A 27,022-nucleotide genomic window follows, 5' to 3' on the forward strand; every position below is an offset into this window, starting at 1 on the left:
GTAGTTGATACGAGCATACGACTACACAAGTATCTGGGGGCGCCTATGACCGGTGTCAACAGTGGCGCTTAATTTTCGTCAGGAACAATTGATTCAGGAAAATATTTATCAGGAATTATGATGGATATAAATTGATTTGTTATTTTTCAAAAGGCACTTATTCCAGTATTTTGTTCAAAAAGAAAGTTTTACTAAAATCGCATTCTTTAAACTTAAAAATATAAGTAGCGTCAAAATTTTAATAAGAAGACTTTTTAAATCAGAAATTGATTTATAATTTTAGATTCTGAGCGGAGCGATAAATATTGTAATGATTGTACAATGTGTGTTTTTTTTTATTTATTTTTTAATTTTTGTGTCTGTCATCACCTTTTAGGACAGTAAAAATGCTTAGATTTTCTTCAACAGTATCTTTTCTGATAGGAAAGCGAATCTAGTTGGTACTTTGGGGGGGTCAAAAGTAAAAATTTCCCAGTAGTTTTCTAAAGCACCGTGAAAAACAAAAGAAAAATTAAGGAAAAACGATTTTGGTTTTTGGTACAACTCTATAACAAATGACCGTAGGTACATGAAATTTTGATTGAATGTTTATATTAGTATTTTCTATACACCATAATATTTTTACTTATTTTGAGCTGTTTACTCACATATTTTATATCCTTATAATTTTTTAAGTTTTTTACTTTTCTGAATGATAGCATAGAGTTTTAGTTTCAAATCTGAATATTTTTTTAAGTATTTTGATTCATAAAAATCGAATCTAGGACGAGTAGTTTATAAGTTATAAGTATTTAAAGTATAGATGGGCGAAGTGGAGTGGTATGAGTTTATGAGGTTACCCCGCAAAATGTTTGTCCACTACTTCGTTTGTCTATAATTTAAATACTTATAACTTATAAACTACTCGTCCTACATTCGATTTTTATGTATCAAAATACTTAAAAAAATATTCTGCTTCGGAAAATGTTGTCATTCAAAAAAGTAAAAACTTAAAATAATTAAGGATAAAAAATATTTAAAAATATGATTTTTTAATAAAAACGTTGTTTTTTAACAACTTGAAACCATGTAAAAAAATATTTTCAAAAACATTAATTCTTTTTGTGATAATGAGTGATTTACGCTTAATGAATCACCCTGTAAATGAAAACAATTGTTACAATAAAAATATTTGTATTATAAAAATATTGTTTTTTGATTTGTATTTAAACATTTTATTTTGTGGTGACGCCTGGCGTCAATAGCCCCGGGCGTAAAATTTCCTAGATCCGGCACTGTATACTACTAATTTATATAAGCCATGGTAGTAAACAATATATCTGGTAATATGTATTACATATTTAAGAAATATTAGGTAACCACTTGAAATGAAATTCTAGATAAGTTCATCAGACTGAGGATATCACGTACCTAATGAATACTACTTATGTAGTAATACTATAAGTCTTATGAATACCTACTTAAACAATATGTAATAAAAAATCATTTTTCAAGTAAGTATATAAAAATGTATTATAATACATATACATGTATAAAATGCAAATTATTATTTTAAATGAATATTTAAAGCCATTTTCTTTTTCGGCTGTTACTACATGTACAATGTGTACCTAATAGGTACCTATATAGGTAAGTAGGTCATATTTATAGGTGAAAATAGGGGGCTAACCCCCCTCCCCAAAATTTCCTGAATTTTTTTTTTAGCTTATTTAATATCATTATACTATAAGGATTTTAGCCCCTCACTAAATCTCAAACGATATTTGCGCCTATGGTCAATGGTCATATAGTATCACAGGCTCAAAAATATAATATATAGGTAGGTACCAACTTCTAAAGCGGTTTTGTATGCATTTATTCATGAATAAGGTGGCCGCGGTAGCCGGTAGGTAATAAAACAAGTGGAAACATTAATAAACATACGGTCGTATAACGACATTGTATATAAGTAATTACACATAAAAATGAACCTATAGTTGTTCATAAATACCGGTTTGAACTTAGAACGATTACTGAAATAAATTATAAGCTGTAGTAGTTTTACAATGTTTATCTAAATGTTTTTCTACTAATGGAGTGCTTTGATTTTAACATTATAGTATCTTATCTTTTAGTCAATTAGATCAAGATGGTACTTTAGAGAGGTAATTTTTCGATTTTCTCAATAGTTTTTTAACACCACTGGAAAAACCATCAAAATACCCTATTGTTAAGCTAGTTTTTTTTCTAACACTTAGTTTATCACCATAGAAACAAAAACAATTTTAAAATAACCGCTACAAAAATGAAAATGTATGAATATAAATTTATTCAATTTACTATTGAACATAAACATAATTTATGGATTTAATTTCAAATTATATAATACTAGCTCGACGTTGTCCAGGCCAAAGATTTGTATTTTTAATAAATATATTTGTACAAAATGTACCATATTATTTTGTTTATACCATATTTCTTCTAATAATAATATTAATATTATATGTAACAAACCATTTAGATTCGTATGCAAAAAAAAATTATGTGTGAGCTACCCTTTACATATCTACAGCCTATATGAGTTGAAAAATTAAGCTGTATACACCCTCCAATTTTCAAGTAATAATCTATTGAAATAACTTTTAATATAGTTCTTTTCGAGATATGCGCAAGAAAGGGGCAGTGTTTCTCTACTATATTATGCATGTTATATATACATAAACCTTCCTCTTGAGTCACTCTATAAAAAAAAAAACCGCATCAAAATCTGTTGCGTAGTTTTAAAGATCTAAGCATACAGAGAGAAAAGGGGACTTTGTTTTATATATATTATGTTAAGATTATTTATTAAACATACTAATTTTTATAAATAAATTTATATATTGCTACATAAAATTACTAATTGACAATTGTTACACTGATCCTCCGCTTAGAATCGTTTTTGATCGAATTTAATCATTACATTCAAATCGAATACTGTAATAATACACTATCCTATACTTATATAAGTATCTTATAAATTGGTTGTACAAAAAGTATTTATATAAGATATTGGTCGTAAAAATTGTTTTAAAATTATATAAAATAAGGGATTGGTTTTGAAAATTTGTTGACTTTTGGAAGTCTTACATAAAAAAATTGGCAATTGTTATTTTAACAAATAATATTAAGATAATAAGATCTGGAAATGTTGTAAAAAGCAGGTACAAGCTTTATTTTATACTTAGATATATGATATTTATTATACACTTATGTATATAGTTCTAACAATTTCTAAAAATGTTGTTTTGATTAAGTAATGAAGTATGTGAAACTTGTTTTTGTTATTCTCTCATCTTGTTTTCAATGATGCAAATGATATAACATACTTTGATTTGGTTTGCTACTTAGCCAATCAATCAATAATGTATAACATTTAACACTATAAATTATAAAAGAAAAATGAATCAATGTGTTCAATTTAAACCCAAAATAGGAGAATTAAGATCCTTAATGACCATCGTCATAAAGCGATGGCGATGGCATATGATGGAAGACAAAAACTAGGTACCTTAAAAACCAAGAAATTTGTACATACCGCTATTGAAATAAAGATGCAGGGATAGATCCTGGGCCCCACACGAGAGTCTCAGTTGGGCCCAGTCTTCTTCTTTCAGGGAATTAAAATAAATAGATTATAATAATAAGATACTTTAATGGTTATGCCGTACTAAAAAAAGCTTGATTAAGATCATGAAACATGAAGAACAAAGCTAAATTTTGCCAACTTACATAATACCGATTGAAAAAAGAATTGAAATATACCTAATATGTATTTGAGTACCTATATATTTTCTTTGTTTATTTAAATTATTTCTCATTTAACTTGTTAAAATAAATAAATATTTGCAAGCATATTAAGTTGAATTATATAATGAGCTTCTCAGCTATATAATGTCTGAGAAAAACATTTTTATATTATTGAACGTATCTATCAATGTTCTTATAACTGTTGGGATAACTTTTGATACCTACTATAAAATGATAGTTCTATTGTCGGAATATGTTTTTTTCTGACTTATACTTAATATTTTTTTAGTTATACATTTTGGTTAATATTATTATAGTTTAAATAACAAACAATCAACTAGTCAAAAGTCAAAAAACTAGAAAAAAAATGTAATCATATTTGATAAATATGTATTGAAGTTATCCTATTAAAAAAATACACGTATTTCATTAAATTAGAAAAAACATATTTTTTTAACAATGTACATATTATTACAATCACCATGTTTTTGGCATGTATAAAATAACTGTACTTCCAAATGTGTTTACTTTGTTAGATATTGGTTTTTGAATAAAAATATTAAGCTTATAATATGTACACGTGAAATAACAACAAATAATTAACCATTTATCATGGTGTCTCTTCTTCCCACACTATACTTTTGGACACAATAGGTAAAAAGTATTTTTTATATTTTGCCTCATAAAAATAAAAAAGTTAAGCCACTATAAATGTAAGCATAATATATATAATATATAAGTTACCGTGACCTGTTTGATTAAAGGGCAGATTTTTAATAATTTTGATAAAAAATTTTAATATCAATGTCTAAAATATTTTCTATTGACTATATTCTATTCTATATCACTAATTTGTTTTATTTGTCTAATTAATAGTTTTACTTACCTACTACCTTCAATCTTTAATATAAATAGTATTGTCTATTTTATTGTAATATTTTTAATTAATATTATAAGATTATACTTACTGATTTAAATTGTAAATACTTAGCCATAATATTTTTCTTTTTAAAAGCCTTGCAAAAAATTATTAGTTAATAAGTACTTAAATTTGTAAATTTTTGATTAAAATAAAAAAATAAATGTATTGTAAAATCTTATTTTAATAAAAAAAAACATTAACTGAGTACAAGTCATAAATACATCATGTTTGAAAAAATATTTGAAACATTACAAACAATGTTGTACACTTTAAGACATGGCTTTTTTCTTTAATTTTTTAGTCTTTTTCAAACTACTTAACGAATTTTTCAACAATTTGCAATACTCTTCTTGAAATGAGCTCACTTCATCGGCAGTTATCTATACACAGAAATGGTATTACAATTTTTATTTCAAGTCCGATATCCAATTTTATAACAAAGTCAACACTTACTCTAGTACTTAATTTTTTGTTTTTGAATGTAGCCCTGATTAAACATACTTTTTCCTTAGGTACTTCAATTTTAAGTTTTTGATCCTTTGGGTCTTTTTTACTCAATAGCACTAGATATGCAAACATGTCATATTTTTAAATTCCAAAACATAAATTTAGACACAGTGAAACCTCAATTTATAGACAGCTGCTTTCTGTCAAAAATTTTTAAACTAAATACTTAAAAAAAAAGTATACATGTTATACTCTCTATAGAGTACACCATTCTATATAAACCCTTAGGTCTCCATTACAATCTTAAATTACATATTATCTATCTGTAAACAGAGATTTCACTGTATTATGAAATAATGAGCGCTTACACAATTTCATCGTTATTCTCACTGATCCAGATGACTGAGATGTATTAAACAAAATGTTTAGCTCTTCCAAAAACTGTTAAACAAAGAACAAATTGCGTTAATGATACCAACTATCACTCAAATTTAGTAATGTCATCTTTATAACTATCAAAACAAAACAATTTTTTTTGAAATTTTAATTTCAATGTACAAAGTGTAGGTAGGTAACTATGAATAAAACATAATTCTAAACTTCTTTTATTGGTTTAAATTGTTATATTTAATAATTTTTTTTTAACATAAATATGTTTTTGGATGTACGCAATAAAATGTTTTTGAACAATTTTTCGTAAGGTTTTTGTTGTCACTGTTACTTAACAAAAACATATTTAAGATTCATAGATTTTCCTTGAAGAGGAAAAATATCGAGTAACGTGTATGGTTTTTAGTTATAAGCTGTCTAGTTACTCTTGAAATGCTAAAAACCACAACAGAAATTATGGAGTAACAAATCTATGATAATTATTCTTGATTAAGCAATAGTTTGGTTTGTTATTTTATTTGAAATAAAAATTAAAAAAAATTGTAAATGCATTTGTCTATCTACTTATTATTAAATAAATTATGAGTTATGACTAATAAATTAATGAATTTATAGTTATTAAGAGAATGTTATACCCACATATATTGTTTCCGTCTTACACACGCATATGCCATAACACATTTTTGTTCATTAGTTTCAATAATATGCTGTTAGTTTTGATATTAGAGTGACTTGACATATTATCAAACTTTTAGGCAAGAACATTATCTGTGTTCTCTCATTGAACTATTTTAATTTTTAATTAAATTATGAGCATTTTTAAAAATTAATATTTTACATACTCATAACTTACTTGTAAATTAAAATATCGTAAAAAAACACGATAGAACACAGATAATGTTCTTACCTAAAAGTTGGATAGTAGGTCAATTAACTCTAATATCAAACCTAACAGCACACTATTGAAACTGGTGAACAGACATTTGCTATGTCGTACATGTGTAAGACGGAGACGTCATAATATTCATAATGTACGGGTGCAACGTCCTTTTAAGTTGAATTATTAGGCAATCATTAACTATAAGGGATCATTTAGATTATTAAAAAAGTTTGCCCAAAAATAAATTTAATAAATATGAATAAATTAGTATACAAGACTCATAAAACTAAATAATGATATTATAGAATTATTCTACTCAATAAATAAATAAATATAAGATATTAGATGAGATATAATAGTTCTAAAAAAAAATGTAATACTGCCCATGTCTAGATCCTAGTAATTACAACCAAAATAGAATAGGTACTACTAGGTAGCTACAACTAGACATTTTATAATTATATTTTTCTAGAAAATAATTAATTATAGTAAAATGACGTTTTATTAAAACTTATATTCTGGTCATAATTTTTTCATTGTTAATATGTTATTTAATTCTGTATGTATATTAAATACTTCCACAAGTTAGTAGTTACAAAACTATAACATGTACTTAGAAAATCATACCGTGTTAATAATACATTTAAGAAAAAAATACAATATTACACTTGAGCATTAACAGTAAAGGATGGTAGAAAAAAAGTCTATTTTCTAAAGATAATATCTAATAATTATGTAATCATATAATAGCTACTAAACACAAAACCGATATTAAACAAAAATAAAAGCTAACAATTATAAAATTACAAAAAAAATATGCCAATAAATCGGAGTCAATAATATTGTTAAAAAATAATATATGTATCAAGTTGGATGACTTGACAGGAATAAATATACAGAATAGAAAAAAAAAATATTACATAATTATAAAAAAACAAATAGGTATATAAATTATTATCGCTGTAACTTAATATTTTGAGCTATAGCTTTTAAAAATTCTTGTAATAAATACAAAACAGATATTAAACAAAAAAAATAAGTTAATGATTATAAAATTATAAAAAAAAATATGTCATTGAATCATAGTCAATAATATTATTCAATTTTTTTTTCCCCCGAGATTTTCCTTGAGACTTTTTTTCCTTTCCCCCAGTAAAGATAGTGTCTAATAAATGAATCCACATCAATAAACTAAATAATTATGTTTAACTTTTAGTCAAACTCGTGGTTAATCATGAGAACTTTTTAATTGGCGAGTATCTATTAGATAGAGAATATATAGTTTTTATATAAATATTAAATACATTATTGAATGAACCAACAGCAAAATGAAATAAAATAAGTGTTTAAAAAGATTGCCAGCATAACATTAGTTGTATCTATCATACTCATTATGGTAAAACCATCTTTGCAAATCAGTAAAGTATAACAAATATTCCAGTGTTAATAGAGTAGTCAACAAAGAAAATTGTCTATGATTAAAATATTAAAAAAACTGTTAGTATTAATTTATCATCAACTTCAATTGCTTATAACTATTCAACTAAATACAATTTTGAATCTACATAAGGCGCTAGATTAAAACATTCTTCGTCAATGTTGTAACTAATCATGCTTTAACTGTAACTAATTTGTACAGATTAACAACAAAATATAATTTTACCGCGAGGAGTGTGTGTAAGATAGACATCAATTAATGTTAAGTTGGAAATACTACCACATAATTTAATAAAAACGCTCCACTGAATAAGTTATCTCATGCATTATTTATAACAGAGTAACATAATGATGGCATTACAGATTAGTAACAAAACTGCCACTGACGGATAAAATTTTGATTATTGACGGACAAAAAGGAGTAGGTCGCTTACGTGTTAGGGAGATTATTTTATAATTTACGTTATCATATGAGTGTTTTGTAGTTTATCGTCGGAGATTTATTTCTGTTTAGCAATAGACCTTAAGTACGGTTTATCGAAGCGGTAAAAAAAAATGTTGAAAATCACTTACTTTGGCCTTTTCGAGGAGAACCATATTTCTGACAGAATGTATAATGCTACCGTAAGTATGTGACGTCGGTAAGTAGACTATCAAACAATAAACATGCTTCCAGAAATATAAATAATTGTTAATAGTTATGGTTCAAAATATTTCGATTCTGTTGATTTGATCGTGAACGGATTTGTAGCGAACGAATATTGTTGTTTCATGCTTTCGTCTGATGACGAGACTCTATTGATAACTGAATTTGATAAGAATGTACGCCGAACGGCCGAGTGTCGATTTATCCCAAAGACATTACTACTTACAGGGCGGGAATCAAGACCAGTTGGAAACCGTTTCAAACTATTCATTTTATTTGTACGAAATCCAAAAAAAAAGCATTTACTCCCCAAAATCAGATACAAATATACAATTGAAAACCCGTTTGATGGACTTGTGATTGAATTAATCAAGCGCGTACTTGGAACTACAGTCACTTCGCGGAAAACTGCAGTATAGGTTATTATATTACCTCAGTGGTGCCGAACTTCTAAAAATGTACTCAGGCCAAATGAAAATACAACGGGCCCAAGCCACAAGCCTCCTCCATCCCCCTGCGTACCCCCCCCCCCCCAAGTCGAGCACTCTTAACTCCTTATCCGGAATCTCCCAAAATGTTTGCTTAACACAGTATTTTAAATTATACATTTCCATATTTCATGGTATGTATATTATTGTGTTTTTTTCACTCATTAGTCCTGTAATTCATTTTGTGAATATAATATAATGCTAATAGCTTATAATATACTTATGTAGTTACAGTTTTTGTTTGGGTTTGCATATGTACCTATGACATTACAATTTAAAAAAACAACTTAAAAAACTTTCAATCGCCAAAACAAGAAACAAATGTTCAGGTTGCATTTTGTTCAAATACTAATCAATTAACAGAATCCAGTTTTCAAATTTTTATTTTGTTTTAATCATTTCAAGTCCAAGATAAAACCATTTAAATTTCTTTGCAAACCGCTTTAGAATATGCCACCAGGTATAAAATATAAAATTGATCCAAGGTTATGAAGTTACAAATTTCAAGACACTAAAAAATGTAACTAAGTTACTTTGTTGTTATGAATATCTTTGATAAGCACAGCGCATCATATACCTACAATAGTATACAACTATAAAAATAACAAACAAAACATTTATGCATAGTTGAGTTTTCATTTTTTAATGTTTTTAATAATACAAAAAGACATAATAACTTTAAACCAATAATACATAATAAAATAACATATCAACTTCATTGAAATATTACATTTCAAAATAATATTTGATATATTGATAATATTTAATTGCTTTCAAGTAATCCATTTAAAATTAAAGAAGTCTTATTGTATATATATATTATATAAAAAATAATAATTTGTTTTAGTTGGATTTCAAATTTACAATATCATGTTTAAAATTAAAAATAATAATTAAATATAAATTAATTAATCTAGTTTATTTTAGGTTACATTATATTTATGTTTATTAATAAACAAATATAATATAATCTATTTGTAACAAGATACTACTTAATAGGTTCTAAATTTTGTTACAATTTTATTACGAAAAAACTAAAGAATTTTGATTTAAAATCACTAAAACAAGGTAGGTAGTTAAAAAAAAATAATGTTTCTCATACACATAAGAGTAACTTATATATGTATATAACAACTAAATGTTTTTTTTTTACTGAACGCAATGAGTGAATAATTTAACACTATAATATAAAATATAATATATTGGCCATAAAATTATCCAACATTTTAGAACAATTACATATTTTTAAAAATAATTATTGAACTAAAATTAAAATAAAATAAAAGTATACAAAAATGATTAGTATAATATTATTTCATATTTTTTTATAAACAAAAATAATCAATTAAAATATACAAAAATTACCCTTGTAATAGTAAGTATATCAAAAAAAGAAAAAGGTACAACCGTTCATAGAGGAATTTCGACTAGCTAAGCACACATAGAAATTATTAAAAAATAATAATATTGTGGAATGTGACATTTTCTATTTAAGTACAATAAAAATAAAATGCATTACTATAGAAACCGTTTCTAACATAAAAAAACCAGTAATAAGTGGTAGTTTTAGAGATTACAAGGTTTAAGTTGTCTAACAAAGAATTTTGGCATGCTTACTGATTTCTAGGTATGATTTTATTTTAATTTATGTCCTTCCTTATATACAAACATTGACATAATATTAAAAGTAACAGTAATGAAATATAATATGAAAAACAAATATAACTCAGTCAATAAGGTGGTACGAAAATAAATTCAAATTGGATTTAATAATGGTATAAATAATTAAACTATTACAAAATGAAAACTTGTTTTATAAAATATTTTGTACAGATACATTTATGTATAATAAACCTACCAGTCAATCAAAATGATCTTATACTATAAAACTAATAAAGATACTTATATATATATATACATATACATTTTAGCATGTTTTATAAAGGATCAGTCTAAATTGTCTAGTACAAATAATATTTATGTACAATGGTAATGATAAATTTATTTTTATTAAATAAAATTATATCCATTTATGATAAACTATCTTTTAATTTTACTTATATTAATGTATTTGTGTTTGTTAATAATAAAAATGTAAAATATTGTAAACTTTGTCAGTATAAGTAATTTTCATATTTTTTCATTTTTTACATACATAGTTTTTTGGGTGATACAGTCGTTGAATAATGATTAACGAACCATTTAACAATCCAACTGTGCTATTGTTAATTTTATTTTTATTTTTATGTCTATTATTCATTGAGATACATAATTAAAGTTTTAAGTATGAAAAATATTACCCAAATACAATTTGAAGGGATAAAATAAGACTGAACACAATATATTTGAACACAAGACAACAATAGTCCTGATTACAATATTAAACAGATCTGATCAAAGAAAAACATACAAAATAAAAATATACCTATGGTATTCATAAAATATTTTTTCATATTTTACAATTACCATTTAAGATATAAGAAGATTATTAGATTAGCTGACAATATTAATAAATGATCACAGCCTATATGTTTTTGTTTTAATTCAATTTTTTAATTTAAATTGTAATACTATTCTAAAGTACAATAATAATTAGTTATTCATTTGAACTATAATTGTTATTTTATTTTTAATTATCACCTTTTGCTTGTCAATTTTTCACTTTTTGTGGTTATATAACACAGAACATTAGAAATTATCATCATTTGAATAAACGAGTATCATATTATTTGTAGTAAATTATTCATTAGACTGCAGATGCAGGATTTAATGAAGGTAGATCTAATGATGACATGATGGCGTTTGGATCTGAAACCAAATGTGCATTGAGGCTTGTCTGAAAAAATTAATTTTTGTAAAAATATTATTAGGTATTTTATTTTAAAATTGATACAGATTGTATTCATTGAACACTCACAATTGTTCCAGGACGAGCCCAAGTGTAAACATATCCATTTTGACAAGCAGCTACAAAGCAATCTTCACGAAAAATTAGGGCTGTCAATCGATCATGAGCAATTTTTTTACAGATTAATGGTTCGAGTCGTGGACACTGATCAAAACGTGGACAAGCAATAGTACCGATCAATCTCATAGGGTCTTGAGTTTGTTTTTGTATATTATTAGCATTAACATTGTGTTTCGCATTATTTATTACACCATTTTGTTTAGATGCAACAGGAAGTGGTGATACTAATGTAACATGATGTAATATATCGTCAGTGATGTCCCATAAACACATTTGAGTGTCATGACCTACGGAACCTAGTCTGTAGTATCCGGGTAAACATGATTCCATAGACGGCGGTGTACTCGTATATGGATCAAATGCCACTACACTAACCCAGCTATGGTGTCCTTGACCACGGGCTATGACTCTATGCTCAGAAATACTATAGACTGTAACTAAATCATCTTCTCCTCCGACCACTATGTATCTGAAAATAATATTTGTTCAGTATTAGTATTTTTTTTTTTTTTTTTTATTGATCTTAAGCTTCGGCAACTATGGCCATTAGCTGTAGTGGTTTTATTTGTGGGTTGTTAATGTCGGTAGGGGGGAGGAACACGTGTGTGAGTATTAGTATTATAATACGCAAATTTCATACATAGACGACAAAATTTAAATGATTTCATTTTGCTTAGAATTGAAGAACTTTTTAAGATATTGTATCCTAAAATTGGGGATTTGTATTGAAGTAAAGAATTTGGGTATTGGTATCAGTTTTAAAAATTAAATCAGGTACACCCTTTTTAATATTTTGGGTACTGACTACCTAAATTTGAGGTATTGGGTGCCTAAGTGTTTTGAAAGTATGAAGAATATTATACTATGATTTTATATTATAATTGTTATACCAATTTGATAGTTTTACTGTTTTTGATGCAATTTTATAAATCTATTCAACATTTTTTTTCTATCTTATTCCTGTATTTATTTAAGGTTATTAGTAGATTTTGGATTTATATTCTCTTAAAATAGTCAAAATATGGTGCTCATACTTTCTTAAAGACATGAATATATGATTTGAATATTCGTAACATATACAAAAATATGCTTTTATATGAATATATTATTTTCAACATCAACAAGTTTAATAATTTAACAAAATGAATAATATAAATAAAATATTAGTTAAGAAACATAATGTTTTTAAAATGATATCTGTAATCACTAACTTTACCAATATTTTGTGATAATATACGCGGAAATAAAATATATACAGTAGTCACTCAATAATTCGAAATTCAGGGGACCGAGTTAAAAATTCGATTTATAGAGGTTTTCGATTTACCGAGTGTTTGAATTATCGAGGGAAAAAAAATTAATTCGAATTAAAGAGAGGTGGAAAATTGTACATAATGTATGTATGTATTACGTTTATTTTTACATTTACTTATTATAAATATTATTACAATGTATATTTTAAAACTATTAATAGATATTTATTTATTATACATACATATTATTATATTTTACATTTATTTTTAATATTATTACATTTTAAAGAAATCTGTCATTTTTTTTTGTGAAAAATTGTTGGTCACAATCTGGTCCATAGCGTTGTCTAACTTACTGATAGCATTGAAAATTGTATCGCATCTTTTTTCGTCCATTTCAGATTGCTCAAAAAATTTACGTAATCCTGACATAAAAAATGTTGCTTCTTTTAACGATATGACAGGAGCCTCCGCCTCACATATGAACGTACATATAATCGTGTTTAAAGAAATTCGAATTATAGAGATTCGTGAAAAAAAAATTCGAATTATAGATTCGTGAAAAAAAATTTCGAATTGTAGAGTGTGCCTCACCGACAGACATTTCGAATTATCGAGGGGACCGGAATACATGTATTTTTTTCTAATTATAGAGGTTTTCTCAGGGGACTTAGCGTTTAGTTCGATTTATGGAGTTTTTCGAATTATCGAGTGACTACTGTATTATGCATATTATAATAACTTTAATGCTTAAGGGGAAACCCATTTATTTGTATAAAATAAAATAATATAAAATATAATGATAAAAACTAAAATTATAATAATTTCCAGTTTCATTATAAAATTGTACTGTTATTAAAAAACACCATGCTCAATTAATAATCAAATAAAAAAAAAATATCGCAACAATTTTCATAATTTTTTAATTCCTGGACATTTTTTAATTAGCATAGAATATTTTTTTAAATTTAGATTCTTAGTACTATGATTTGTTTACATAGAAATCCGAACTCTTGTTATTTTAAATAATAACATAATAACATATTGTTCACAATTATATTAAAATAACAACCAATAATTCAATTTTTTAAAATTTCGATTGTCTTTTATGATATCTTGATATGTTAACATTAAAAACTGTAATTCATATTTTTAGCATTGGATTTTTATGAATACAGTAGAACTCCAATTATCCGAACGCCAATCATTCGGACGTCCAATTAACAGGACGAGAAAAATACGGCACGTGCCGTTATTCATACACGTGTTTCATAATCGTTTTTAGATTAGATAAAGAATAGGTACTACATAATATATTATTCTTAATAATATCCGTCATTCCAACGTAGGTATATTAAAAATTATCGATAATACAATACATATACATATGTATAACATTTTACAATATTCCCACACATACATAGATATTATTCTTAGTAAGTCAGTTGTTGTATAATCGTCGCACGGTATAGTACAATAGTACAATAAAATAAATTATGTGCCAAGTCAGCTTTTTTTTTGGTTTTAAATTATGTCACGTATGTACTTTAATTAAAGCTTATTTTGTTTCAGTTGAATATCTAATAAAATTACATATTTGTTTATGGTTACGTGTGTATATAACTTTTGATATATCATATGTCAATCATCCGGATATTTGCTTATCCGGACCACCCTTGACATTAATTAGTCCGGATAATTGGAGTTCTACTGTACTGGTTTTTAACAATATTTATATTAGGTCATATTGGGTATCGGTTTAATTTGAGTACAACATTCAATTCAACTCATGAAAGCATTATCTGTATTTTACTATATTCACTTATGGTGTTCAATACATTTTATGATTGTTATCCAATAGTAATGTTTAGTAATGCAAATATTAATTACATACCAAACATAAATATATAATCAGGGGAGGATTTAACTATGCGGCAAACTTTTATTTGACATAGGGGCGGCAAACTATTAGATCTGCCCCTGTACATAATCTACATTAGTTTTTCTGTTTAAAATGATTTTCTTATGTATATGGCATATATATTATTACATACATCATATTTATATTTTTTAATGTGTGGAGTCTGATGTTATATTTTAATTTATCAATTTACCAATTTATAATAATATAAGTTTTATTTACCGACTATCAGGAGACCAACAAACGCATAAAAATCCACCAAAATAGCTCCGAGCCATTCCAATCAATTCCATTTTATCATAATGGAATACTCTGAGAAATCCATCCTGGGAAACAACTGCTAAGTAAATATTACACGGAGAAAATGCAAACTCATTGATACTGTTGTAGTCGCCACCAATTAACCATCGGTACATTGGATTTCGTGTACTTTTTGTTTTGCATGTATGAACTGTATAACCTTCACCAGATTTAACTTGTTGATAACTTGGCGTTGTTGTTCCACAAGTAAATGTCTCATTATACAAATACAACTGACCACTAGAATGTGATGCAAGGAATAAATGTTTTGAATTTGGTACCCATTTAACACATGTGACTTTCGTTTTATCAATGATTTTCTAGAACAAAAAATAAAATAATATAGTAGTATTTTTGCTAAAGCATAAAATAGACAGTTTAACGTTTAGAAGAATCTGTTTTAATTTTAATTTGTAATATAAGAATGAATTATATTTATATAAGTTTATCATTATTATTAAATTTAAAGGTAAAATTACTCGTAAAAATATTATAAATGGCATCTTAAAATGTTTTTTTTTTTATATTTAAATTTTGAAGCAAATTACTATAATATCTTTAATTGTGATAATAGGTCAATAGATTCTAGTATCAAAAAGTACAGAGTAAATTAATTATTCTTAATATAAAATTTGCCATGTCTCACATTAGTAAGACAGTCAATACACGTGTATTACCCACACGAGTATAACATCCTCTTAGTGTGACATCAAAGGGACCACAAGTGTTGGTACCATTATCCAATAAGTTGTATAAAACATAATACACAAATAACATAAATTAATTTGGGACTTGAGATTTTTAATGAATTAACCGGTGACATACTAAACACACTCTTGTAGTTACATACAAAATACTCAACTTAAACTGTGCTTATCATATAATCTCCATTATTATAAATATTATATATGTTAAAGGGGTTCTACCCGGTGATTTTCTGCCGTTGTCTAACACACGCACAACATAGGGTTTTAACGTGTTCTTTGCCAAACATACCAATTGATCTAATGAAGCAATACAATTTCTGAAAGCAGATTTGAATTTATTGTCAAGACTACTTGACATCGACTTTCCCACATTTTTGATATTATTCCCTAAATTCCTAAAAATTTTATATTGAAAAAGAGTAATTCAAAATTTGTTTTATTTCAATTTTTGGTGAAGTTAAAATCAAAAAAATTAAAATAATATGGGAAAGTCGATTTTAAGTAAAGTTGGCCACAAATTCAAGTCTGTTTTTAAAATTCTTATTGTTATAAATTGGTATGTTTGGCAAAGAACAGTTCTAAAAACCTATGTTGCGCATGTCTTAGACAAAAACAGAAAATCAAGGTATCGAAAAAAAATTTGTTGGAATCATCACTTGTAATATTTAATAAAATGTTTAATATTTAAATTAGTCACAAATATATAAGCTTACCTCTTCGTTAAATAATACGCTAACATCTTTTCTAACAGGATCAATCAGCTGTACCAATCCTGTTGAAAAACCCACAATTAATGGTAGTGAATCTTCAGTTGTGGCAGTTGAATTGAAGTCATGACATGTTGGACTTATTCCTTTGTATAATTTTTTATCTATGGGTTTAGTCAAATCTGCTCCCTGTAAATACAAATAATATAAATATTTATTTTTGTTACATTGTAGTACCTACAATTTGAGCTACCTACACACAAACTATTTGTACAGTTGTACCTGGATGATTGTTTCAACTGTAAATCTGACTTATAATAGGCTAAAAATTAATGTGTAATTTGAAGTTAAGTTTTTGCCAAACATGGTGAACAATGAAATTGAATGAGCACATGGATAACGTTTGAAAAAAAGAATTGGGTCATATATAGAAGGTAAACTGTTAGCCATGGGACATCTAAACTCTCGACTTAGAGCTACATCAAAGTCACATACGTCCGCAAAGAAGTGTACAGATGCGTACGTTCAACGCAAGAAACAGACAGCAATTTCTCACCTTTTTTGTTCCTTTGTAATAGAAAACGTACAGCTCGCGTCCGATGTTGAAGCACATGCGGTCGTTGTTGCCGTTGGTATCCGACGACGAGTAGCCGACAAACGACACCCGCACGGAAGTGTTGGTCTGCACATTGTAGCCGATGCGGTTCGGCCGGGAGTACGTGGCCAACGTCAGCAGCTTGTAGACGCCTTCCCTGGTGACGAACTGCGTCTTGAGCTGCTCCTTGCCACAGCCGTCCAAGCTCATGGACATGATGCACGACGAACCGTAACCGTCGGCCGCCGCGTTCATACCGGTCGGGCGTCTGTCACATTTCGGCCGGTCAGCTGCGGGACACACAGTACACTGTCGATCACGACCGGACGCGACAAGACGCGAACGTCAACGACGAACACGCGCGGCACATCGCGGCCGGGCGATCTCTCGATCACGGACGGATGGAATCTATCAAACAATAATTATCGCGCGGTCGTCTCGACTTGTCACGTCCCGGGCAGACCGTCAACTACGACCGTCGGACTGACGACATTGTCTCGGGCACCGGGCGGCTTACGCGACGATACTGTCCGTGTTGTATTACGGCGATTGGCGTCGGAGGAATAATCGCGATATTATTATTATTGTCATTCATCACCGGTGAAAAGATGAGCAACGTGATTGATGATAAACAATTCACGAAAGAGCTCCGAAATCATCACCATGATAAAGTAGTACGTCTTCTTTTATCATTGTATTGAATTTACGGATGAAAAACTCATCGTCGGCGACGACGTCGGGTCGCGTTATCAGCTATTCGAACACAAACTAGATAGGAGCACCGAACTCCTCTTTTATGATTATGAATTATTATGAGTGATAAAATTAATAATATTGTCATTGGTCACGCAGATGCAGTTGTCTCTGTGTATCGAACATGGGCTGAAACTTGATTTGGATTTTGGTTGGAAGGTATGGAATGATCGTCTACGAAATGATCTAGATTCTAGAATTATCAGCGAGTATGGGTTATTTGATAATATCAACATTCAACACTATCTCAAAAACCACAGCATAATAATATTCTAAAGGTTTAAGAACAGCACAAGACGTATGTCATTGTAATATAATGTATAGTATATTTTATGCTTTTGTTATATCCATCTATAAACCTTGAACGTGTGGAACAAGAACAGTTAATTAATATTGTTTTAATATTATTAGCTGTTATTAACTATATTAAAGAAAAAAAATAAATATTTAAAATCTATAAGGTATCACAGTCCACAGATTATTTTATAATCTGTGACAGTAAAGTTTTTTGACAAAAATAGTTATAGTAGATGATGATGTACTTATTTAGGACACCGGCAACAGCCAAGAGTGAAGAGTCATAAGTCATGTCATAAATCATTAGCACCTCTCCGACATAAAATAATGTTCGTGGCAAAATACCTATGGCAAGTCTAGTGGATTATTCGTTATCTATTTGACGGCCTGCGGTGTTGGTACCACTGCCGCCAACGATATCACGTAATCTCCAGATTAGAGATTTATCGTGCGCTTATAAATTATAAATTATAGATAACATAATAGCGTGCGTTCAGTTTCAGCGTTTTGTACTTAAGTATAGTCTTGTCTGATACGACTGCGCTTGTGAATTGTGTTCACCTTTTCGCAGTTCTCTGACGACGTACAAATTGAAGAATTGACTATTTTATATACGGCCTGCGATGAGTTTTTCACAAGTAAGTTCCATAGTTACTAATTATACGACCTTTCTGACTTCTGTAGTGGGTTAACATTATTGACAAATTATAGAAAGTTGGCGGAAGCAGTACTTCTTACATGTCACCAGCAATCAGTACTAAAGAATTCACATTAAGAGTACCTAAGTGAGTAACATACAAGTTTTATTATTTATTATGTCTATGTGTACAGCTGGTGTACAATTGCCGATTTTATTTATGCACACTTTATACCATATTAGCATGTTAGTGTCTTAATAATTAGTAAATGTCATCTAATAAACTAGATTTTTAAAATTAAAAATTATTAGTAGATATGGCTATTCAAACTAAATAAATCATTTTAACAGTTTCAAATACATTTTTTAATTTTTGAGTAACGTAGATGTTAAGACATGAAATATATACATTTAAATAAGATTTTTTTTGTTATTAATATATTAAGTGCCCGTTTAAACTTACATCAAAGAATAGTGAATGACTAGCGGAAAGTATAAAAATTAATATAACACCAATATTTAGGTACTTTAACAATGATTGTCAAGTTCATTCATTACGATGAACTTAGGCCTAAAATAACTAATAACTATCAAGTACCTACTCTAAATTTCACTCTACCATTACTTATTTATGTAATAATTAAAGTCCGGATTTGTATGTATAAAATTTCAAAAATATGTACATATATATGTATTTAATTTTATCCAAATTCGTAATTAAAAATATAAGATAAGTAAAAAAAAAAAATGTAAATAATTCTTCCTTATTATATTATATATTGCTTGAATCAGATATTTTATTGCTTATGTATTTTTCAAGAAATTGACAAAAATTAATATTATTGATTTTTTGCAATGGTATATCTGCTTTAATTAAAGCTGTGCATAAGACACTATAAAAAGTTGATTTATTGGACGATGAAGTGCTGCACAAACTGTTGTTGTCTTTCGCTGTTTATTTTCTTTATGAATTGCGGTTCCTATGTGTTGTGTAACTTGAAAGCGCTGAGTAGTTGATACGGCTTTATCACATGCATCACAGTACAAAATATTTGAATCGCTACGAAATGTTTCGTTTGGAAAATCTTGCACGTACCTCATTACGAGGTATTTTTTTTGGAGCAACTTGGAATTTTTAATTAAACACAGTGATATAGTTATAATATAATATAATTAAAATCTAAAAAGACTCAACAATTATGAAAAACACTAGGACACACGGACACCTCTCCAACGAGTAAACAACAAATAACGAAATGAAATTTACTTTTATCGAAACATGTATAGTGATAACTAGGCCGATAACGTGTGGACTATGGACTAATAGTCGCAACTCGCGATTATAATTAGCACATGGACGGACTGGAAAAGATAACAACACATAATATAAAATGGCGATACGTTACTAATTTTGTAAATAGCTTAGTAAATATGTGAAAATATGTAAAAATATGCAATATCAATCATAGCTTAAAATAATCAGATAGTCCTGTAACATATATTTATAAAGGAATCATTCGAATATTATCATTTGTGACAAATATGTAAATACATACAAATCCGCACCCTAATAATGATATATAGGTAATCAATAATAATTTATTTTCTAAATAATTAATAGTTAATTTATTATTTCAAAGCATAAATTGAAATGTTTCCAAAGTACCTTAATATTTTAAGCTTAATTTATTGTATATTATATAAGTTCTTGCAAAAATAAACATTACGTTAGTAATACCGTAATAGACAGTAAGTAAATATGTTAATTAATAAATAATACTTGGATAGCCATACCAAAAGTATGATAGTAAAAAATTATTTATATATTAAAATATTAAAATAATTAAAAAGCATATTATATTATGTTTTTTATACTTTTTATTTAATTTTTTGTTGGTAATATTGAAGACTCCATTTAACACTATCACACTACCATAAATATAAAAATTTCAATTTAATTAAATTAAATTTAAGCAGTACTTAAACATGTTCAATTTTTATCCTAAAATGAGTTGAATTGTTATTAATAACATTTAAAATCATATTTTAGAAATAAAATGTATTTGGATGTGTAAGTTTTTAACATATCCTATAAAGAAGAATGTAACTACATTTTTTTTATTTTTCGGTTTATTTTGTCATCTGAATATCTGGTGTGTTTTTTTTCTTCAGTCTCAACAACGATTAACTTACTCTACTCTACCAAAGATGTTATTAATTAAATCAATTATAAAGTCATTAATTTATAATTTTATTTACTAGCCAACAATAATGTATCCTGAATTTATTTTTAATTGGAAATTACTGGTGGCATTATGTGATTAATTAATACTTGTATTAATGGTTTTATATTCCCTGATTGTAACTTAGTTACAAGATTAATTCCAACTTATGCATAAAAAGATTCTTCTTAATTATTACAGTAGGTAACATAAAATAATAGTTTTTGTTGATATTTTTGATTTTATTCAGATTACATATTATTATATCTGTCGTAACCGTATGTATTGTCTCTGCCTTATTGACACATGCTTAACATACCAAAATTAATGTGGTAGCAGTTTAGAATGAATGACGTACTTAATGTTAATAATGCTCATTACTCATTTAAAAATTGAAATAGGTATTGTAAAAACCAAAAATAGAACACAGATAATGTTCTTACCCTTAAGTTTGTTCAGTTCACTCTAATATAAACACAACATTAGAACTGATGAACTCTAGTTGTCTATATTTTTCTTTTGTAACACAGAGATAACACATTTAAGTTATATAGCATAAGTGTCAGTATATTTATTTATATTATATAAAATAAATTGATCTTTGTCTGACATGACTAATTAGTGTTTGTGTATAATAGTTTGCTACCGTTATATATAAAAAAAAACAATTATTTATCAATATCACATAGTTTAACAATTTTTAATTATGTTAATTTAATAGGAGTTCTGATGTAAAATATCAGATGATGAAATTCAATAGTAACCTAAATATTGACTTTGACAAATGGTCTCATGCCAAAATGGAGAGAGATGTCAATAAAGTAGATGGAAAAATTGCAGAAGAAGATATGCCTAAGTAACTATTTAGTGTTTCTTATGTATAAAATTGTGTCGTTATAAATCATCATATTTAATTTATATTATTAGATTTGGGGCAGGAAGTGAATTTGGCCGTGAAGCTAGACAAGAAGCAAGGAAAAGAAGATATGGAGGTAACAAAAAAGTGTCAGAATCTAGTCCTTGGACATTGAAAGTTGGTGGGAAAAAGTATGTTTTTTTTTGTTTTTATTAATATGATAATACATAGTTGGTTATTATAGATTTAGGGGTGTGCGTGAAGGAGGAATAACTGATAATTCTTCATATTACTTGTTTACTCATGGAGATGATGGAATAATTATTGCACATAAACTAGAAGAGTGGTATAACTTTCAACCAGTACAACGATACAAAACATTAACTTCTGAAGAAGCGGAAGAAGAGTTTGGAAGGTATTAAATTAGAAAATTATAAGTTAATTACAGTACAAATTAAAACTATAAAAATCAATTTTTTTTTTTAAGGCGCAATAAAGTTTTGAATCATTTTACTCTCATGGTACAAAAAAGACTTAAAAATGAAGAAGAGGAAGAAGTTGATGAAGATGATAAAACTAAAGGGAAAAAAGCAGCTAAAAGTCGTAAAAGCAAAGGTTTGAAAAACTAAGTTATTATTTAGTAATATTTAATGCTGATATATTTTTATTGATTATATTAGAACTCAAAATATCAGAAATGGAAGAATGGGAGGAAAGTGAAGAAGATGAGTCTGAAGAAGAAGAACAGGACGAAGAAAAAATTGAAAAGAAAAAGAAACAAAAACGTAAGGCAGTGTTTGTTCAGCAAAAATGTATAATTTGTATAATAAATTATTTTAATGTCAGAAATTCACAATGTTCACAATGTTTCAGAAGCCATTGTCGTTATATTTTCTAATATTAAGGGCCAGTTGTACCATCTCCGATTAAAGCTTACCGGAGTTTAACTCGCCGAATTTGTCCGGTTAAATATCTGTTATCAGCTGATTAAGCATAATCGAAGTTTAACCGTAGACGTTACAACTGGCCCTCTGAAATAATATAAAAAATTATGTTTGTTATGATAAATTTAAATTTTAGTTGGATACATTTTTGTTATATAACAACAATTAGGTTAGGTTATGATTTATAATAACCAAAATTAACAACTCATTAAATTATTATTTTCTAGAAAAAAGCAAAGTCAAAGCTAAACCAAAAAAAAAATCAAAAGGGTCTGACGAATCAGCAACCGAAGAAAGTGATGATGGTGATGAAGAAGGCAGGGAGCTGGATTATATATCTGATTCTTCAGACGAGTAATTATCTTGTAGTATCTATACATAGCTCAAAACTAAATTAGCATTATTTTTTCTATAGTGTGACAGATGATGAAGCTAAGGTTACTAAAGAAATGCAGGGAGTGTCAGAAGAAAAGGCATTAAAAAGTCTCTTGACATCTGATGAGGACGAAGACGAAGACGCAGAAAAGAAAGAAGAAAATAAAGATGAACAAAATAATTCTGATGTGGAAGAAGAAGATAAGACTAAAAAAGAAGAAAGCAAACCTAAGCAATCCTCACCAAATAAGAAAAAGAAGAAAACCAGTGATAAAAAAACCAAAAAAGACACAGGTAGTTAATAATAATTTATTTGAGATCAAGTATTTTCAAATTTGATTTGTTATTTATTAGAAAAAGTATCATGCGGTTTATTGTCTTGTATTTTTATTTTATTTTTCAAGATTCAGATAGTGATAGTTCTGTAGATAGTTCAGATATAGACTGTGAGCCAATTAGAAAGAGACCATTTAGTTTAGTAGATGGAATGAAAAACAGTGATCTTATTGGTTTCCCAGGCGATACATCTATTCAAAGGTAATATCAATCTATTGTATGAGATAAAATTTTAATATTAACTAAAACTTAATTTTATATTTTAGCATGGAACCTGCCCAGAAAAAAGCTAGAGTTGAATTTTCACCAGTTACAATGTCTGATACGCATGGCATAACCGAAGAGGCTGTCCGTAGATATTTGTCACGAAAACCTATTACTACAACTCAACTTGTGACCAAGTTTAAAAATCGTTCCAATTTAAGTTCTGAACAATTAGTTAGGATTATAGCGTTATTATTAAAGAGAATCAATCCTGAGAAAAAAATGATAAAGAACAAAATGTACTTGTCGTTAAAACACTAAAAATACTTACTGAGACCATATTTTACTATAGATTTTTTTTTTTTTGTACTTAAATTGTTTAAATTGTACGCTTGCACCATATCATAAGCACTAGTACTTGAGAAACCATCGCTGTTCTGATGATTTGATTCGACTGTCTGTGTATGATGATCTCATAGGTCAATGGCTGATTATACTATCTTAAATCATGATTCATAGTTAATTCATAACTTTTTTTGATTGTTAATTTATTAGAATGTTTTTGATTTATTTTTATCATGATTTTAAGTTATTTAAAAAACATTTAAAATAATTTTTACACAAACAGTAATTGTATTGTTTAAGAGGGCGCCATATCCGTATTTGCTGTTTCCATCTTTTAAATATGTAGCATAGTTAAATTTTTTACAATAGCTCATATTTTTGTCAAACTAATGTGAACTGCTTAACATAAACAATATTACACACTTGTCAAACAAAGAAAAATAATATGAATGTGGTGTCCTCTTAAGTAATAATAACATAGTATATTGAATACGGCAAATATTGATTATTATATCTTATTTTTATTACTTGCTGAAGCCAAATTCTTCTTTTTAATAAATTTTCTTTCCCTTTACTCGGCCTTTAGTCATATTAAAAATTAAAATATCTGTTACTTTTAAGCCAAGTTATGATAAGACTTCAAATTAATACAATTTATTTTTATATTTATTTTATACAATTAAATAAATTATAAGAATAAGTATAATTAGCAAATATTTTTAAATATTTTAATAGATTTTATATACCAACGGTGATTTTTATATCAAAGAACACACAATTATATGCAAACTCGATACCTACTATTGATTATTAAATGGCACAACTATTTTTGATACCAGAAACGTATAAAACTATTTTTATAAGAATCTTAGCATATTTTATACTTTTAATTTCCAATAAGTTGTTCACACAATATAACAGTTTTTAAATTTGATTATGGAAGGTGCTTTTGAAAACTCTCCAGTCTTGTGCATTCACATTTGCTATGACCAAACCCCATAATACAACTTATTCAATAATTATCACAAACATAATATTGTTATCATAGTTTTTCCAATTTTCTATAACTTAATGTACTCTGTTTAAAATATGAACAGATCTCATCGACCAATTGTTATCGGCGGCAGTCAGCTAACACCCGTTTGTCACCTCTACCTGGTCACCAAGTCACCAATCTATATACCTGCTGTGTAGTATTCTCACGCCCCTGCGCACAAGCCAGCCGACGAGGTTTGTTCTTATTTTGAACGGAGTTTATAGGTATTCTATGCTATCACAGTCCCTTGAGATTATCAATAAAAACATAATTTAATAAATAACTGCATGGGGTATGAAAATGAGAAATCAATTTTTTGATTCTAATGTTGCGATAATTGAATATATGTTGAATTGTTTTTATTATCCTAAATTGTTGTCAAATATTATGAAAGTAATTATTATGACTTTGAATCTTAGTTTTGTATTTAAATATAAGTATACACAATAAATATAAGTATATAAATTACCACCTTAGACACGTATGTTAATAGAAAATACAATTTTTACATTTCTACTTTTGTACCATACACTATAGTAACAACTCTTACTTATACAAATATAAATACTGTCTAGTCTCTATAACTCAAATTTGTTTCTTACCCCTTAAAGTGTTTTTAAATAAATTCTGTTTGGGGTCGATTTTATTTTTATTTCCTTTAAGATTCGTGTTATTGATAATTTTGAGAAATAATTTATGATAGGTAATTCAACTTTATAAACATATGGAATTCTATAGTATAGTATTGTGTAAGTACCTACACAATGAAATTTTCAAAATATTTAGACTAATATTAAGCTGTTTACATGACGATGATCCTATCCATGCTGTTCCAATCGTTCTATGTAGGTAGTTACTCGTTACGATATTGACTTAAAGAAATAGTTAAAAAAAACAATAGTTTATGATATAATATTATAGCTATAAGAATATGAATTTAATGCCTTAATTAAAACTTTTGAAACAAATTTTCAAATCTCAATATAAACATTATGAAAAGATGAAATGTATTAAAAATGCAGTTTTAGATAGTTACCTATTCAATTTTTTTTTTCGATATTTTATTTATTGTGTGTATGGTTATAATATTTTATTATACTTTACATTGTTCATTCGCTATAATCATATGATAATAATACCTAATAATATATAGGTATACAATAATGCTAATGAGCTTATACCTACGTCCTACATATTTTAATCATATTTAATAATATCTATATACTGACAACTGATAAAATTCGTATTTCAGTATTTGCCTTAAATAATTAAATACCTATTTACGTCTAACCTCCTGGTACCAGAGGTTATCAACGTAAACAATAAATAGACATAGTATTATATAATATATTATATTATCTGTGGTTTACTTAAAGATTAGAATCAATACCTACCGAGGGCCATACAAAGGGGCTACCAATACTGAAGTATGAAAACTTACATACTCACATAAGTACCTATTCAACATATTATATTTATTACAATAATATTATATAATAATAAGGTACCTATTTTCGATTACAAGTAAATATGGTTTTTCTCGACCTTCAATCTAGTTAGGTACCTAATAAATGTAATATTTTAGTTT

The 27,022-nt window shown here is 27.3% G+C and overlaps 3 protein-coding genes across 3 annotated transcripts; 1 reads left to right on the plus strand and 2 right to left on the minus strand.

Annotated features, from left to right (window-relative positions):
- Positions 1-4,853: 4,853 nt before the first annotated feature.
- LOC132934822 (uncharacterized) lies at positions 4,854-8,646 on the minus strand. Its single transcript, XM_061001201.1, has 4 exons — positions 8,418-8,646; positions 5,506-5,578; positions 5,144-5,253; positions 4,854-5,070 (listed from the first exon to the last, which is right to left on the minus strand). Exons 1-4 carry the CDS (start codon positions 8,439-8,441, stop codon positions 4,960-4,962), a joined length of 318 nt encoding a protein of 105 aa, XP_060857184.1. The 5' UTR covers positions 8,442-8,646; the 3' UTR covers positions 4,854-4,959.
- A 1,515-nt stretch (positions 8,647-10,161) lies between these two features.
- LOC132933567 (WD repeat-containing protein 20) lies at positions 10,162-18,682 on the minus strand. The gene is made up of 5 exons (XM_060999834.1): positions 17,391-18,682; positions 16,841-17,023; positions 15,343-15,740; positions 11,896-12,415; positions 10,162-11,814 (listed from the first exon to the last, which is right to left on the minus strand). Exons 1-5 carry the CDS (start codon positions 17,682-17,684, stop codon positions 11,725-11,727), a joined length of 1,485 nt encoding a protein of 494 aa, XP_060855817.1. The 5' UTR covers positions 17,685-18,682; the 3' UTR covers positions 10,162-11,724.
- Positions 18,683-18,964: 282 nt separating this feature from the next.
- Positions 18,965-25,799, plus strand: LOC132933566 (general transcription factor IIF subunit 1). Its single transcript, XM_060999833.1, has 11 exons — positions 18,965-19,117; positions 19,191-19,264; positions 22,060-22,194; positions 22,266-22,385; positions 22,439-22,609; positions 22,682-22,809; positions 22,875-22,979; positions 23,366-23,492; positions 23,554-23,807; positions 23,918-24,050; positions 24,116-25,799. Exons 1-11 carry the CDS (start codon positions 19,103-19,105, stop codon positions 24,372-24,374), a joined length of 1,521 nt encoding a protein of 506 aa, XP_060855816.1. The 5' UTR covers positions 18,965-19,102; the 3' UTR covers positions 24,375-25,799.
- The last annotated feature ends 1,223 nt before the right edge of the window (positions 25,800-27,022 follow it).

Source organism: Metopolophium dirhodum, chromosome 1, assembly GCF_019925205.1.
Source record: "Metopolophium dirhodum isolate CAU chromosome 1, ASM1992520v1, whole genome shotgun sequence".
In the NCBI taxonomy this organism is placed as follows: domain Eukaryota; kingdom Metazoa; phylum Arthropoda; class Insecta; order Hemiptera; family Aphididae; genus Metopolophium; species Metopolophium dirhodum.